This window comes from Heterodontus francisci, chromosome 18 (genome assembly GCF_036365525.1).
Source record: "Heterodontus francisci isolate sHetFra1 chromosome 18, sHetFra1.hap1, whole genome shotgun sequence".
NCBI classification, from domain to species: Eukaryota; Metazoa; Chordata; class Chondrichthyes; order Heterodontiformes; family Heterodontidae; genus Heterodontus; species Heterodontus francisci.
In genome coordinates, this window is record NC_090388.1 from 54,845,620 (window position 1) to 54,859,093 (window position 13,474).

General features: G+C 41.8%; 1 protein-coding gene across 2 annotated transcripts in view; it reads right to left on the minus strand.

Annotated features, from left to right (window-relative positions):
- LOC137379647 (adiponectin receptor protein 2) overlaps positions 1-13,474 on the minus strand; it is a 120,848-nt gene that overhangs the window by 19,075 nt on the left and 88,299 nt on the right. For both annotated transcript variants that reach the window (XM_068050774.1, XM_068050773.1), the window contains one exon: positions 3,044-3,215. In XM_068050774.1, coding sequence (XP_067906875.1) covers positions 3,044-3,215 — 172 coding nt within the window. The remainder of the gene's footprint in view (positions 1-3,043; positions 3,216-13,474) is intronic.

A 13,474-nucleotide genomic window follows, 5' to 3' on the forward strand; every position in this document is an offset into this window, starting at 1 on the left:
CTACGAAATTCCAATGGCTGGACATTCTCCCCACCCACCTCACTTCCCCCCCCACTAAGCGAGTGGGGGAGCGAGCGAGGTGGGGGGAGCGAGGTGGGGGGAGGGTAGTGAGGTAGCGAGTGAAAGTTGGAACATCATTTATTATTTTACTTAGATCGATTTAAGTACAATAAAGATAACCTCTTTGTTAAACCCACGAAAACATGTCTGATTGTATCTTTTTATGATCACAGCGTGTAAACAGTTAAACACTCACTGAATTGGCAAGTATATCCACTTTAAAAATAAAATCTGTGGTGGTCGAACAAGGAGGGGGAAAAGAGGGGAGTCTTTCGACCCCTCCTCACCTGATCATAATACAAGACTGTTAAAGCAGGCTTGGATTCATCATCATCTACTATTCAGGAATACTCAACTCGTGTCTTGTTTAAGCAGTTTATCTGATTGCATACTAAAATGATTAACTCCATGTAGATGAAGGGAATTCCTTGAAAAATATGCAATTTTCACTATGTATATTTTATTTTTTATTTAGCGATACAGCACTGAAACAGGCCCTTCGACCCACCGAGTCTGTGCCGACCATCAACCACCCATTTACACTAATCCTGCACTAATTCCATATTCCTAACACATCCCCACCTGTCCCTCTATTCCCCTACCACCTACCTATACTAGGGGCAATTTATAATGGCCAAATTATCTGCAAGTCTTTTGGTGGTGGGAGGAAACCGGAGTACCCGGCGAAAACCCACGCAGACACAGGGAGAATTTGCAAACTCCACACAGGCAGTACCCAGAATTGAACCCGGGTCGCTGGAGCTGTGAGGCTGTGGTGCTAACCACTGCGCCACCCACAAAGTTAGTTTTGTGTCGTGCAGCAAATGTCATTGTTAAATACAAAATAAGCAATGATGTAGTTCTCCCATGGGTTATCAATTGAAATAAACAGCTGCATAATGGTACAGTGCATTTCTTTTTCCCACTACCAAATCAGCATGACAAATTTTAATGTTATAATGGAGATTTTCTATGCCACACATTAATAGGTCATAATATTTAAGTGTTAATGTGAACATAAGAACACAAGAACATAAGAAATAGGAGGTGTAGGCCATTCTGCCCCTTGAGCCTGTTCCATCATTCAATAAGATCATAACTGATGATCTACCTCAGCTAGATCTTCCCGTACTATTCAAATAATAAATAAAAATCTGGAGTTGAAAGCTAGTTTCATGGCACCATTACTGAAATTATCATTGATTGTCGTAAAAACCAGTCCAGTTCACTAATGTCCTTTGGGAATGAAATCTGTTGTCCTTACCTGGTCTGGCCTACATGTGACTCCAGACCCCCAGCAATGTGTTTGACTCTTAACTGCCCTCTGAACGGACCTAGCAAGCCACTCACTTGTCAAGGGCAATTCGGGTTGGGCAACAAATGCTGGCCTTGCCAGTGATGCCCACATCCCATGAAGGAATTTTTAAAAATTCCCAGATCACTTCAATTTTTACAAACGCCAGTGGTTAAATCACCTAGTGAGACATGTACATTGGAAAATCTAGACTCTCCCCAATAAATTGTGCTTTTGGATATAAATGACAGAATCTTTTAAAATAAGTCATTTGAAATTGGAAAGCTGAATTAGGTTATTAAATGACTCAAAGTTTAAGTTGGTTTTACTTCTTACTTTGCTGCCATTAAATTTATATTGTTTACAATTCACCTTTAGAATCTGAAACTGGATATTTTGATGAATTTGAAATGGCAAAAATATCTTGATTTCAGGTTTTCTATCAATTGCTCAGAAAGCTTATCCAAAGAATAACTGACCCTTACAGACCAGTTTGATTACTTGTGAAGGATAGTACTGCTGTTCTGTAAACAAACATAATGGCTACTTTTGTGCACAGAAAATAGTGCCATAAACAGCAATTATATAACTGGTCAGTTAATTGTTTTTTGCTGGTGTTGGTTGAAAGATGAATGTTGGACAGGACAATAGTACCATGGGACAAAAGGTGGCAATTCCAAAAATGCAGAACTCCCTCAACAATGCAGTGAAATGTCAGTCTAGATCACATGATCAAGTCCAGGATAGGGCTTCAACCCAAAATCTTCTGGAGGTGAGAGTGCTATCACTGAGCCGAGCTGACAATTCAAGAACCATGGTAGTAGTTTACAGCAGAAAATGAGGCCATTTAACCCATTGTGTCTATGCCCGGTCTTCACTGTAGCCATCAAAACTAATCCCACTACCACACTTTCACCTCTCGGTCTTGCATTTTCATGCGCTTCAAATGTTTAACTGATTTTCCCTTAAAAGATTCAATAGTCTCTATCTTAACCACTCCGTGACAAAGCATTCCATGCTCGAACACCCTTTGTGTAAATATATTTCTTCTAACCTCTTGTCACTGACTCCCCAACCATAATAAATATTCGTTCCCTATTCACTATTAAAACCCTTAAAAATTCTAAAATATCTCCATTAAATCTTACTTTTGTATTCTTTGCTCCACTGGAAATTGGCCAATATCTCAAATTTGTCCTCAACTATAGTTTCCCATCCCTGGGCATCATCCTGGTAAATTTATGCTGTACCCTCCCTATCACATTAATGTTCTTTCTATATAATGAGATGTCCCAAGCTGTACAGTAACCTTAATTGTGGCATAACAAGTATTTTGTGTGAATTCATTCATCTCAGAGCAGATATCAGCAGGTTTAATCTTCTTCTCCAATGCACCACACAGCCAGTACTGAAAATTCCCCCTCAATTGCCTCTGAACTGGAATCCAGGTCTAGAAGGATGTCGATCTTTACAGAGCCATTTGTTCTTATTGTTGCAGCTCCATCAGCTGATTGGCTCCCAAAATTACACCATAAAAATCTAAAAATCTAAAATTAGATTAAGGCATTAACAAGACTGACAAAATCCAACAAACTATGCCAACTATTCATTATATTCTGCCGCTTCTAAGATTATGCACCAGTGGTTTGTAGGTTAGTGCCGAGTCAGCTGCTTTGCTGTATACTATACCTATGAGATGTGTCCAAATGTTTAAGGTTTCCGTGTGGATCCTAAAGATACTTCTTAAGCAGGCACGAAAAGATGGCATAGGTGGCCTGTGGCCATGCAGGAGGTAGTCATTGTCCTTCAGCCAATCAGGAAGCACATCATGGGGGATGACACGCCATCGCCCCTCCCACACCTGCAACAGGAACAGCTTTAATAAACAGCACTGTAACATTCCCTTTAGTACATATAGCCTATTTTCCAAGTTCTAATTCTGAGATTGAGGGTAATTTTTAACTAACTTGGTGGAGGAGATCATCCACCTGTTGTAGAATGTGCCTAATTTTAGCTCCAACAAAATCAACGGAATGAAATCAGGCAGGTGATCCCCCTCCACCAGGCAACCATCCAGGTAGCAAAGTTGAATGTTATCTTCATGTGTCAAAAAGAGCAACGTTTTCCAATCAGTTGTTGGATCAGTCTAAAAATTATTTTAAATATTAAAATGAGTCACAAGAGTCAGTGAACTTTGTAAGGTGCAAACTTTACTCCATATTTTAAGCAAAATACACAAATAAACTGATAGGAAACAAAACTTTACAGATTGAAGAAAAGGCATTATCTTCAACCAAATTAACAGCATTTTCTGCACAAATCAGAGAAATTTGCAAAAATCAAGTGCAATACATGTATGCAAAACATTATAACTCTCAGTTGCTAGTTTGAGGAAACTTAGCTCATTTCTTACATGGTGAAATATGTGCACTTCCACATATTGACTGAAGACCCTAGGAATGAAAACATTGATTCTTTGCCTAATGTGGCAGTTTTGGCTTCCTGCTATTATTAGTCTGGACCATTACAGAAATTGAGCTTTATGTGATAGCCAGTGAAAAACAGAATGTAGGTGTACTGGATGGGAATATGGGACAATTGTTAGAGATAGCTATAGAAAAAAGTATTGATTCTGAAAAAAATTAAAAGAACTCAAGGTAGTTTATGTCACTGGGACCCGACAACAGGCACCTTAGACCATTGATAGTCCGAGAGGAGATAGCAAAGGCTCCTTAAATATGCAGATTATGTCATTCTGACTGGAGAGTAGAGTAACAAACCTGTTCAAGAAAGGAGAGAATGATAGACTAACTGATCTATAGTTTTCTGGTTTATCAACTTTGGACAATCTTTCAATCAATAACTTGCTAAAACTAGTGAACATTTAGAAATGTATGGATTGATCAATCTCAAACTGCAAAAGACCACTGGACAGTGAAAGGCCATAAGAACTTGGAAATTACTATCAAAAGAGTTTAAGCTTAGAGGGATCTCAGCATTAAAGTGTAGTCGCTACAATTGTATAGGGCTTTGGTGAGACCACACCTGGAGTACTGGGTGCAGATTTGGTGTCTATATTTAAAGGAAGGATGTACTGCCTTGGAGGTGGTGCAGTGAAGGTTCACTAGATTAGTTCCTGGGATGAGGGGGTTGTCCTATGATGAGGCTGAGTAAATTAGGCCTATCCTCTCTGGAGTTCAGAAGGAGAGGTGATTTCACTGAGACAAACAAGATCCCGAAGGGGCTTTACAGGGTAGACACAGAGTGGTTGTTTTCCCTGGTTGAGGAATTTAGAACACAGAGGCACAGTCTCAGGATAAGTGGTTGATCATTTAGAACTAATGATAAATTTCTTCATCCAGTGGATTGCGGATGCTCCATTGCTCAGTATATTTCAGACTGAGACAGAGATTTTTGTCTCTCCGAGAATCAAGGGATATGGGGAATGGGCAGGAAAGTGGAGTTGAGGCAGATGATCAGCCACAAATGTACTGAATGGCAGAGCAGGCTCAAAGGGCCATATGGTCTACACCTGCTCCTCCTTCTTATATTCTTAGTAGGACAGGGGCTTTTCCCTCAAATTAATCTGCGCAAAGTGAGTAAGCAGAGTTTGATTCTTGCAAGAGTTTAGTGCGGAGACTAACAATATCTACATTTTAAAGATAGATGCAGAGTGGCATGGTGAGAAATCCTCATAGAATATAATATGTAGGCCATCATGGATCCTCAGTGTATCCAGGAGCACAGCATTTGTACGCAGGGATTGGAAAATTGTGTCCAAGCTTTTGTCTACTTATGTGCATTTGTGCCACGAATAAATTGCAAATCTGCGTTTCAATAATTTCCATTTATTTCAGATTGATAACAGATTTTAATGCTCTGATTTAGAACTTATCCACTAAAGAGACAACAATGCTAAAATCAGTCCTTTGCAAGCCTCCGGACCCACAAAATTTGAACTATCTTAACTAATAGTTTTGAAATTGTTTAATATTTTCTCCCATTTCTCTTTTGATATTCAATCAAAATACCTCAAGCCTCTTACTCATTTAGGATTAGTATAAATGGGTGGTTGATGGTCGGCACAGACACGGTGGGCCGAAGGGCCTGTTTCAGTGCTGTATCCCTAAATAAATAAAATAAATAAATTCTAATCATCTTTAAAACCAGGCCAATCCTTAGAAAAGTTGTGCTCCAGTTAGCAATCAAGCTTAATGCTTTTTCTGTACTTTGAGTTGTGAGCTGAGTTATAATCCACAACGCACAACATTTTTATTTTGTATTGAGTTATATAAAGATTTTTCCAACTTCCTCTTTCATCCTTATTTCTTATTCGCACTTCATTGTCTTTTTAGGCTTTGCTTTGTTCATAACCACCTGTTTATTACCATTTTCAGCACCATCTTAACTTCTTTGTCGAATTGTTCCAGCACCTCATCTTCACAAATTGTTGCCAGTGTACTCAGTTGAGTTCAGTTGACATTAAACTGCTTTTTTTGCTATACATAAATGACTTGGATCTTGGAATACAGAGTAGGATCTCAAAATTTGCCAATACCACCAAACTTGGGAGATGTGGCAAACAGCGAGAATGATATGAACCGCCTGCAACAAGACATAGATAGGCTAGCAGAATAGGCAGGCAGGTGGCAGATGGAATTTAATACTGACAAGTGAGGGGTAATGCATTTTGGCAGAAGGAATAGGGAGAGGCCATATAGACTTAATGACACAGTTCTAAAGAGTGGGCAGGAACAGAGGGACTTGGGGGTGCACATGCATTGATCTTTGAAGGTGGCAGGACATATTGAGAGAGTTGTTAGTAAAGCAATTGGGATCTTGTACTCAATGCCTCTATTTATGAAGCCCAAGAGCAAGGAAGTTATGCTGAACTTTTATAAAGCTCTGATTAAGCTCCAATTGACGTACTGCATCCAGTTCTGGTCACCATACCTCAGGAAGGATGTGAGGGTCCTTGAGAGGGTGCAGAGGAGATTTACCAGAATGGTTCCAGGGATGGATGATTTTAGTTACAAGGTTAGATTTGAAAAGCTGGCGTCGTTCTCCTTAGAACGAGATTGAGGGGAGATTTAATAGAAGACTACAAGATTATGATAGGCTTAGGTAAGTTAGACAAGGAAAAACTGTTCCCATTAACTAGGAGGTACTGATTGAAGGCCCTGGGCAAGAGATGCAGGGGAAATAGGAGAAGTTTTATTAAGCTGTGGGTGGTAATGACTTGGATCTCGCTGTCCTAAAGGGTGGTGGAAGCAGAGATAATCAATGACTTCAAGAGGAAGTTAGACTTGCAGGGCTATGGGAATCAAGTGGGGGAGTGGGACGACATGATAGCTCCATGGAGAGCCGACATGGATTCAATGGGCCGAGATGGCCTCCTTCTGTGCCGTAAATGTTCTTATGACATTATAAACAATTTGGTTTTCAATTTCACTAACATTACCCAGTCAGACTTTTGGATACCACTTTCTCTAGGACTTCTTTCTTCTTCTTTGGCCTCCTTGGCTAGAAACCCAATGAGTCAGCGCCTGGAGGTGGTCAGTGGTTTGTGAAGCAGTGCCTGGAGTGGCTATAAAGGCCAATTCTAGAGTGACAGACTCTTCCACAGGTACTGCAGATAAAATTGGTTGTCAGGGCTGTTACACAGTTAGCTTTCCCTTTGCACTTCAGTCTTTTTCCTGCCAACTGCTAAGTCTCTTCGACTTGCCACTCTTCAGCCCCACATTTATGGCTGTCCGCCAGCTCTGGCGATCACTGGCAACTGACTCCCACGACTTGTGATCAATGTCACAGGACTTCATGTCACGTTTCCAGACGTCTTTAAAGCAGAGACATGGACGGCCGGTGGGTCTGATACCAGTGACGAGATCACTGTACAATGTGTCCTTGGGGATCCTGCCATCTTCCATGCGGCTCACATGGCCAAGCCATCTCAAGCGCCGCTGGCTCAGTAGGATGTTTCTGCTGGGGATGCTGGCCACCTCGAGGACTTCTGCATTGGAGATACGGTCCTGCCACCTGATGCCAAGGATTCTCCAGAGGCAGCGAAGATGGAATGAATTGAGACGTTGCTCTTGGCTGACATATGTTGTCCAGGCCTCGCTGCCATAGAGCAAGGTACTGAGAACACAGGCTTGATACACTCGGAATTTTGTGTTCCATGTCAGTGCGCCATTTTCCCACACTCTCTTGGCCAGTCCGGACATAGCAGCGGACGCCTTTCCCATGCGCTTGTTGATTTCTGCATTGAGAGACAAGTTACTGGTGATAGTTGAGCCTGGGTAGGTGAACTCTTGAACCACTTCCAGAGCGTGGTCGCCGATATTGATGGATGGAGCATTTCTGACGCCCTGTCCCATGATGTTTGTTTTCTTGAGGCTGATGGTTAGGCCAAATTCATTGCAGGCAGCCGCAATCCTGTCAATGAGTGTCTGCAGACATTCTTCAGTGTGGGATGTTAATGCAGCGTCAGCAAAGAGGAGTTCCCTGATGAGGACCTTTCGTACTTTGGTCTTCGCTCTTAGACGGGCAAGGTTGAACAACTTGCCATCTGATCTGGTGTGGAGGAAAATTCCTTCTTCTGAAGACCTGAACGCATGTGAGAGCAGCAGGGAGAAGATCCCAAACAGGGTAGGTGTGAGAACACATCCCTGTTTCACACCACTCAGGATAGGAAAGGGGTCTGATGAGGTGCCGCTATGCTGAATTGTGCCTTTCATATGGTCATGGAATGAGGTGATTAGACTTAGTAACTTTGGTGGACATCCGATCTTTGCTAGTAGTCTGAAGAGACCACGTCTGCCGACGAGGTCAAAGGCTTTGGTGAGATCAATGAAAGCAACGTAGAGGGGCATCTGTTGTTCGCAGCATTTCTCCTGTAGCTGGCAAAGGAAGAACAGCATGTCAATGGTGGATCTCTCTGCTCGAAAGCCACACTGTGCCTCAGGGTAGACACGCTCAGCCAGCTTCTGGAACCTGTTTAAAATGACTCGAGCGAAGACTTTCCCCACTATGCTGAGTAAGGAGATTCCACGGTAGTTGTTGCGGTCACCCTTGTTCTTATTGAGGGTGATGATATTGGCATCGCCCATGTCCTGTGGTACTGCTCCCTCATCCCAGCACAGGCAAAGCAGTTCATGGCGTTCTGAAAGTCTAGCAGGCTTGGCACTCTTGATTATTTCAGGTGTAATGCCATCCTTCCCAGGGGCTTTTCCACTGGCTAGAGAATCAATGGCATCACTGAGTTCCGATTTTGTTGGCTGTTCGTCCAGCTCATCCATGACTGGCAGAGACTGGGCTGCATTGAGGGCGGTCTCAGTGACAACATTTTCCCTGGAGTACAGTTCTAGGTAGTGCTCCACCCAGCGGTCCATTTGCTTGCATTGGTCAGTGATCGTGTCCCCTGATTTAGACTTGAAGGGGGCGATCTTCCTGATGGTTGGCCCAAAAGCTCTCTTAATGCTTTGTATGATGATACATTCCTCTGATGTTTCCGGTGTCTGAGGCCAACTGAATATGACTGCATAGGTGTTGCCAGTAGTCATTTGCATAGCGCCTGGCTGTTCTTTGTGCAGCGTTTCTGGCTACTTTAAGTGCTACGGATGTTAACTCGCTGGGGGCTTTCTTGTAGTTCAACAGTGCAATGCGCTTAGCGGCTAGGACAGGTTCCAGCTCTTCAGAGTGAGATTGAATCCAGTCTGCATTCTGCTTCACACATTTGTCATAGGTGGTCATTGCTGAGTCATAGATGGCGTCTCTGGTGTGGGCCTACTTGGTCTCTGCATCCCCTGTAGGAATGTTTTGAAGGGCTTTTTCAAGTGAATTTAGAAACTTATGTAACAGCTGTGGATGAGAAATTCTGCTAGTGTTGATGCGCGTGCGTCCCTTCAGCTTGGAGTGATGCAGCTTCTTTGGTTTGAGTCTAACCTTGCGGCACTCCAGGGAGTGGTCGGTGTCGCAGTATACACTGTGGAAGCTGCGTGTGATTTGAATGCTGTTTAAAGAGGCTCGCCTTGTGATGATGAGGTCCAGCTGGTGCTATTCCCAAACAATTTATGTTCTCCTTTGCCAGTGTAGATTAGCACTTCTCACAAGATATGCAACTTTTTACTTCTTGAATGAGAAACAACTTCTTCCCTGCCATATCTATCTGCAGTTTTTATCACCAATTCAGAGGGCTCAGTATTGGGTCATTTACTTGTGGCCTCAACATAATGAGTGCTCTAGTTATGAGGAAGAAATATGCAGTGGGTTCCCTTACATGAAACAATCCATCTTCTGCCAGTCCCCACTCTCTAACTGATAACACACGGCCCCAAACTACTATTAAAATAAGTGGTATTTGCCTAGATTAAGCATTAATATTTAAGATTAATTCTATCAGGGTCAATATTGCTGTTGCATTTCTCATGATCTTGTTTCAGGACAGATCATGGTATTCTTAACAACAAAGCCTCCTGGGAATCATTCCCACAATTTGGCAATCCAAATCAAGATTACTCCCACACCCAATTTTTACTTCAACAGAATGACATCAGTTATGTAATACAATGTATCGATTTAAACACCACTCACATTTGGTTACACCATTTTAATACAGTTGAGCAACTCAATAAAAAATCAATAGTTGCATCCCACCTTAGTTAAAGAGGACTTGACTTTATTCATTGCTATTCAATTGCCTGGAAAGAGAAGTCTACAAATAATGAACTTTATTAAAGGTATGAATTATTTGTCCTTGGCCTTGCAATCAATTAATCAGTTCCTTCCTGGTACTGTGACAGTGTTGTGCCTATCAATTGGTCATGCCAGAACAAGTCCAAATATTTATAATGCTTGTGCACTGCATAAATGAGAAAACTGGCAAATGGCAGTTTAGTTACAAAAGTCAGGATTACACAAAAATGGAGGAACATATTCAGTTGGTAGTTCCTTTAGCTTTAGGTATGGTCCTTCACATAATTTTTTTTTAAATAAATAGTTCTTATCCAATGGTATAAATAAGAACCCTTTTGGTACATTTCACTATGCACTCCTGCAAGATACAGACAAAAGCAGCAACAGACTATTTTATTTTACTTTGGAACCAGTGATTTAAGTGTGCAGCAACTGAATGGAATTAGAATCATTTTGCTATGACTGTTGGCTGAACTTGAGACCGTTGCAGTACAAGGAAGACACTGACACCGCCATCAAATTGGCTGCAAGCCTAAAGACAAATAGTTTATAGGTTTCACGACGTTTACTATTTGCCTGTACAAATTATTGATCATGAACTTTTAAGCATAATGCTTTTTTTTTTAATGAAGAGGAACAATTGGACATGAATTCATTTCTAAACAGATATGAACTATTGGAATACAGGAACAGATTACACATAAATCGCCACTTAACAGTATTACAACCAAGGCGGGAGTAATGCACTGTTAATTCAGTCCCACTTCTCCACAGGTCTCAGCAGATTAATAAATTCTCCCACCTACCGAAGAATAGCCAATTAGACACTATTTGTCCCACAGAATAAAAGCACACCAACCAGGTTTCTTCAAACATTAACTATTCATTATAAAAAAAAAATAAGTCTTAACCACTAATGAGATAAATCTATAAGGATATATATATATATATGTATATATGTATGATATATATATGAAAGATCCTCATTTCCCTGATCCTCATGCACACATACATACATTGGGGGGGAAAAAAACGGTTAATCGGGGAATAAAAAGATTCTGGTTTACAGCTGTTTCATATGAATAAAAATAATAAAATAATTCCGTTTGTCATGTTCTGGGAGGAAGTTCTTCGGTTGGGCGAGGTGGCCCAGAGTCGAATGCCACTCGAAGTCTCTCCAGGAGACGTTGATTAACAGATTGTTACGGGTAGGGGTTCAAAGCAATTTGGCTATAGCAGACATCACATAGGTCTTTCAGCAGAGGTGTAACAACAGGTCTGTTTAGGACTCACAGCAGCAGTGTAGCAGTAGAAACTTTCTTCAGCTTCCAGGATTTCCCAAAACCCAGGAGGAAACAGGAACCACACTGGATGCAGGAAGTCTTCAGAGACAGGAGGCAATAGCAATCTTCCACCTTTCAAATACAGGGTTTCTTTTCAAGAGATGTGAATTTCTTTAACAGAGAGAGGTCTTTTCTGGATCTTCCACTTTGATGTCCAGGCAGGTCACAAACTGAATTTCAAATGCCTGGTCTTTGCCCAACTCACTGTTTTTTTAAAAATATATAACCTCCCTGCTCTTATAGAGTCATAGAGAGATACGGCACTGAAACAGGCCCTTCGGCCCACTGAGTCTGTGCCGAGCAACAACCACCCATTTATACTAATCCTACATTAATCCCATATTCCCTACCACATCCCCACCATTCTCCTATCACCTACCTACACTAGGGGCAATTTACAATGGCCAATTTACCTATCAACCTGCAAGTCTTGGCTGTGGGAGGAAACCGGAGCACCCGGCGGAAACCCACGCGGTCTCAGGGAGTACTTGCAAACTCCGCACAGACAGTAGCCAGAACTGAACCTGGGTCGCTGGAGCCGTGAAGCTGCGGTGCTAACCACTGCGCCGCCCCTTTAAAAAGGGTCCGGAAAAAAAAGTAAACCTTCCTGAGCCAACCACCTGACCAGACAGTGTCTCCCCTGTTGCTCAAAGTGTTGCTTTGAGGAGGTCAAAAACCCCAGGCTGGCTTCCTTGAAACCTCTTGCTTTTCCTATTCTTGCATACAAAGTCAGCATCCAAAAATTTCAGCTATTTGCAGGTGTCCATGTCCACTGAAAATCCTTTATTCAGTGTTTTTAAAACACACGGAATTCTAAAATTTTAGTACAAAAATAAAACCTTGTGACAACAGTCATTTTTATTAAAAGATGCAATCATATTCTAGTTATTACAATGAATAGTCATTGTTATTACTCACAAAAGAAGCCTGCTCATGGAAATGCAGACACAGGAAATTCAATTGGTGATGCAATTTAATGTGATCTGTTGTAAACACTGGATAAGAAGAAATAGGAGCAGCAGTAAGCCATCCCCTTGAGTCTGCTCCACCATTCAATAAGATCATGGTTGATCTGATTGTGGTCTTAACTCCACTTTCCTGCCTGCCTTCCATAACCCTCGACTCCCTCATGGAACAAACAACTAGCTCAGCCTTAAATATATTCAATGACCCAGCCTCCACAACTCTCTGGGGAAGAGAATGCCAAAGATTAATGACTCTCAGAAAAAAAAATTCCTCTTCGTTTGTCTTAAATGGGCAACCCTGAGGGGGAACATCCTCTCAGCATCTATCCTGTCGAGCCCCCTCAGAATCTTATATGTTTCAATTAGATCACCCCTCATTCTTCGAAACTCCGAGGAGTATAGGCCCAGCCTGCTCAACTTTTCCTCATAATACAAAGCCTTAACCCCTTCGTCTCAGGAATCAACCCAGTGAATCTTCTCTGAACTGCCTCCAATGAAGTATATCCCTCCTTAAATAAAGGAGGCCAAAACTGTATGCAGTACTGTGTGTGTGGTCCCACCAACGTCCCATACAGTTTAGCAAGACTTCCCTACTTTTAGACTCCATCTCCCTTGAAATAAAGGCCAACATTCCATGTGCTTTCCTAATTGCTTACTGTACCTGCATGATAACTTTTTCTGATTCATGGACAAGGATAGCCAGATCCCTCCGTACCGCGGCATTCTGTAATCTCCATGTAAATATTTTGCTTTACTATTCTTATCAAAGTGGATAGCCTCACATTTTCGCACATTATAATCCATCTGCCAATTTTTTGCCCACTCACCAAACTTTCCATTTCCTTTTGCAGACTCGGTGTCCTCCTCACAACTTGCTTTCCCAACTATCTTTGTATTGTCAGCAAATTTGGCTTTTATACACTCGGTCACTTCATCCCAGTCCTTAATACAGATCGTAAATAGTTGAGGCCGCAGCACTGATCCCTGTGGCATCCCACTAGTTGCAGTTTGACAACATGAAAATGACCCTTTTATCCTGACTCTGTGTTCTGTGCCAATCCTCTATCCATGTTAATATATTACCCCCAACAGCATGAGCTCTTATCTTCAGCAGTAAC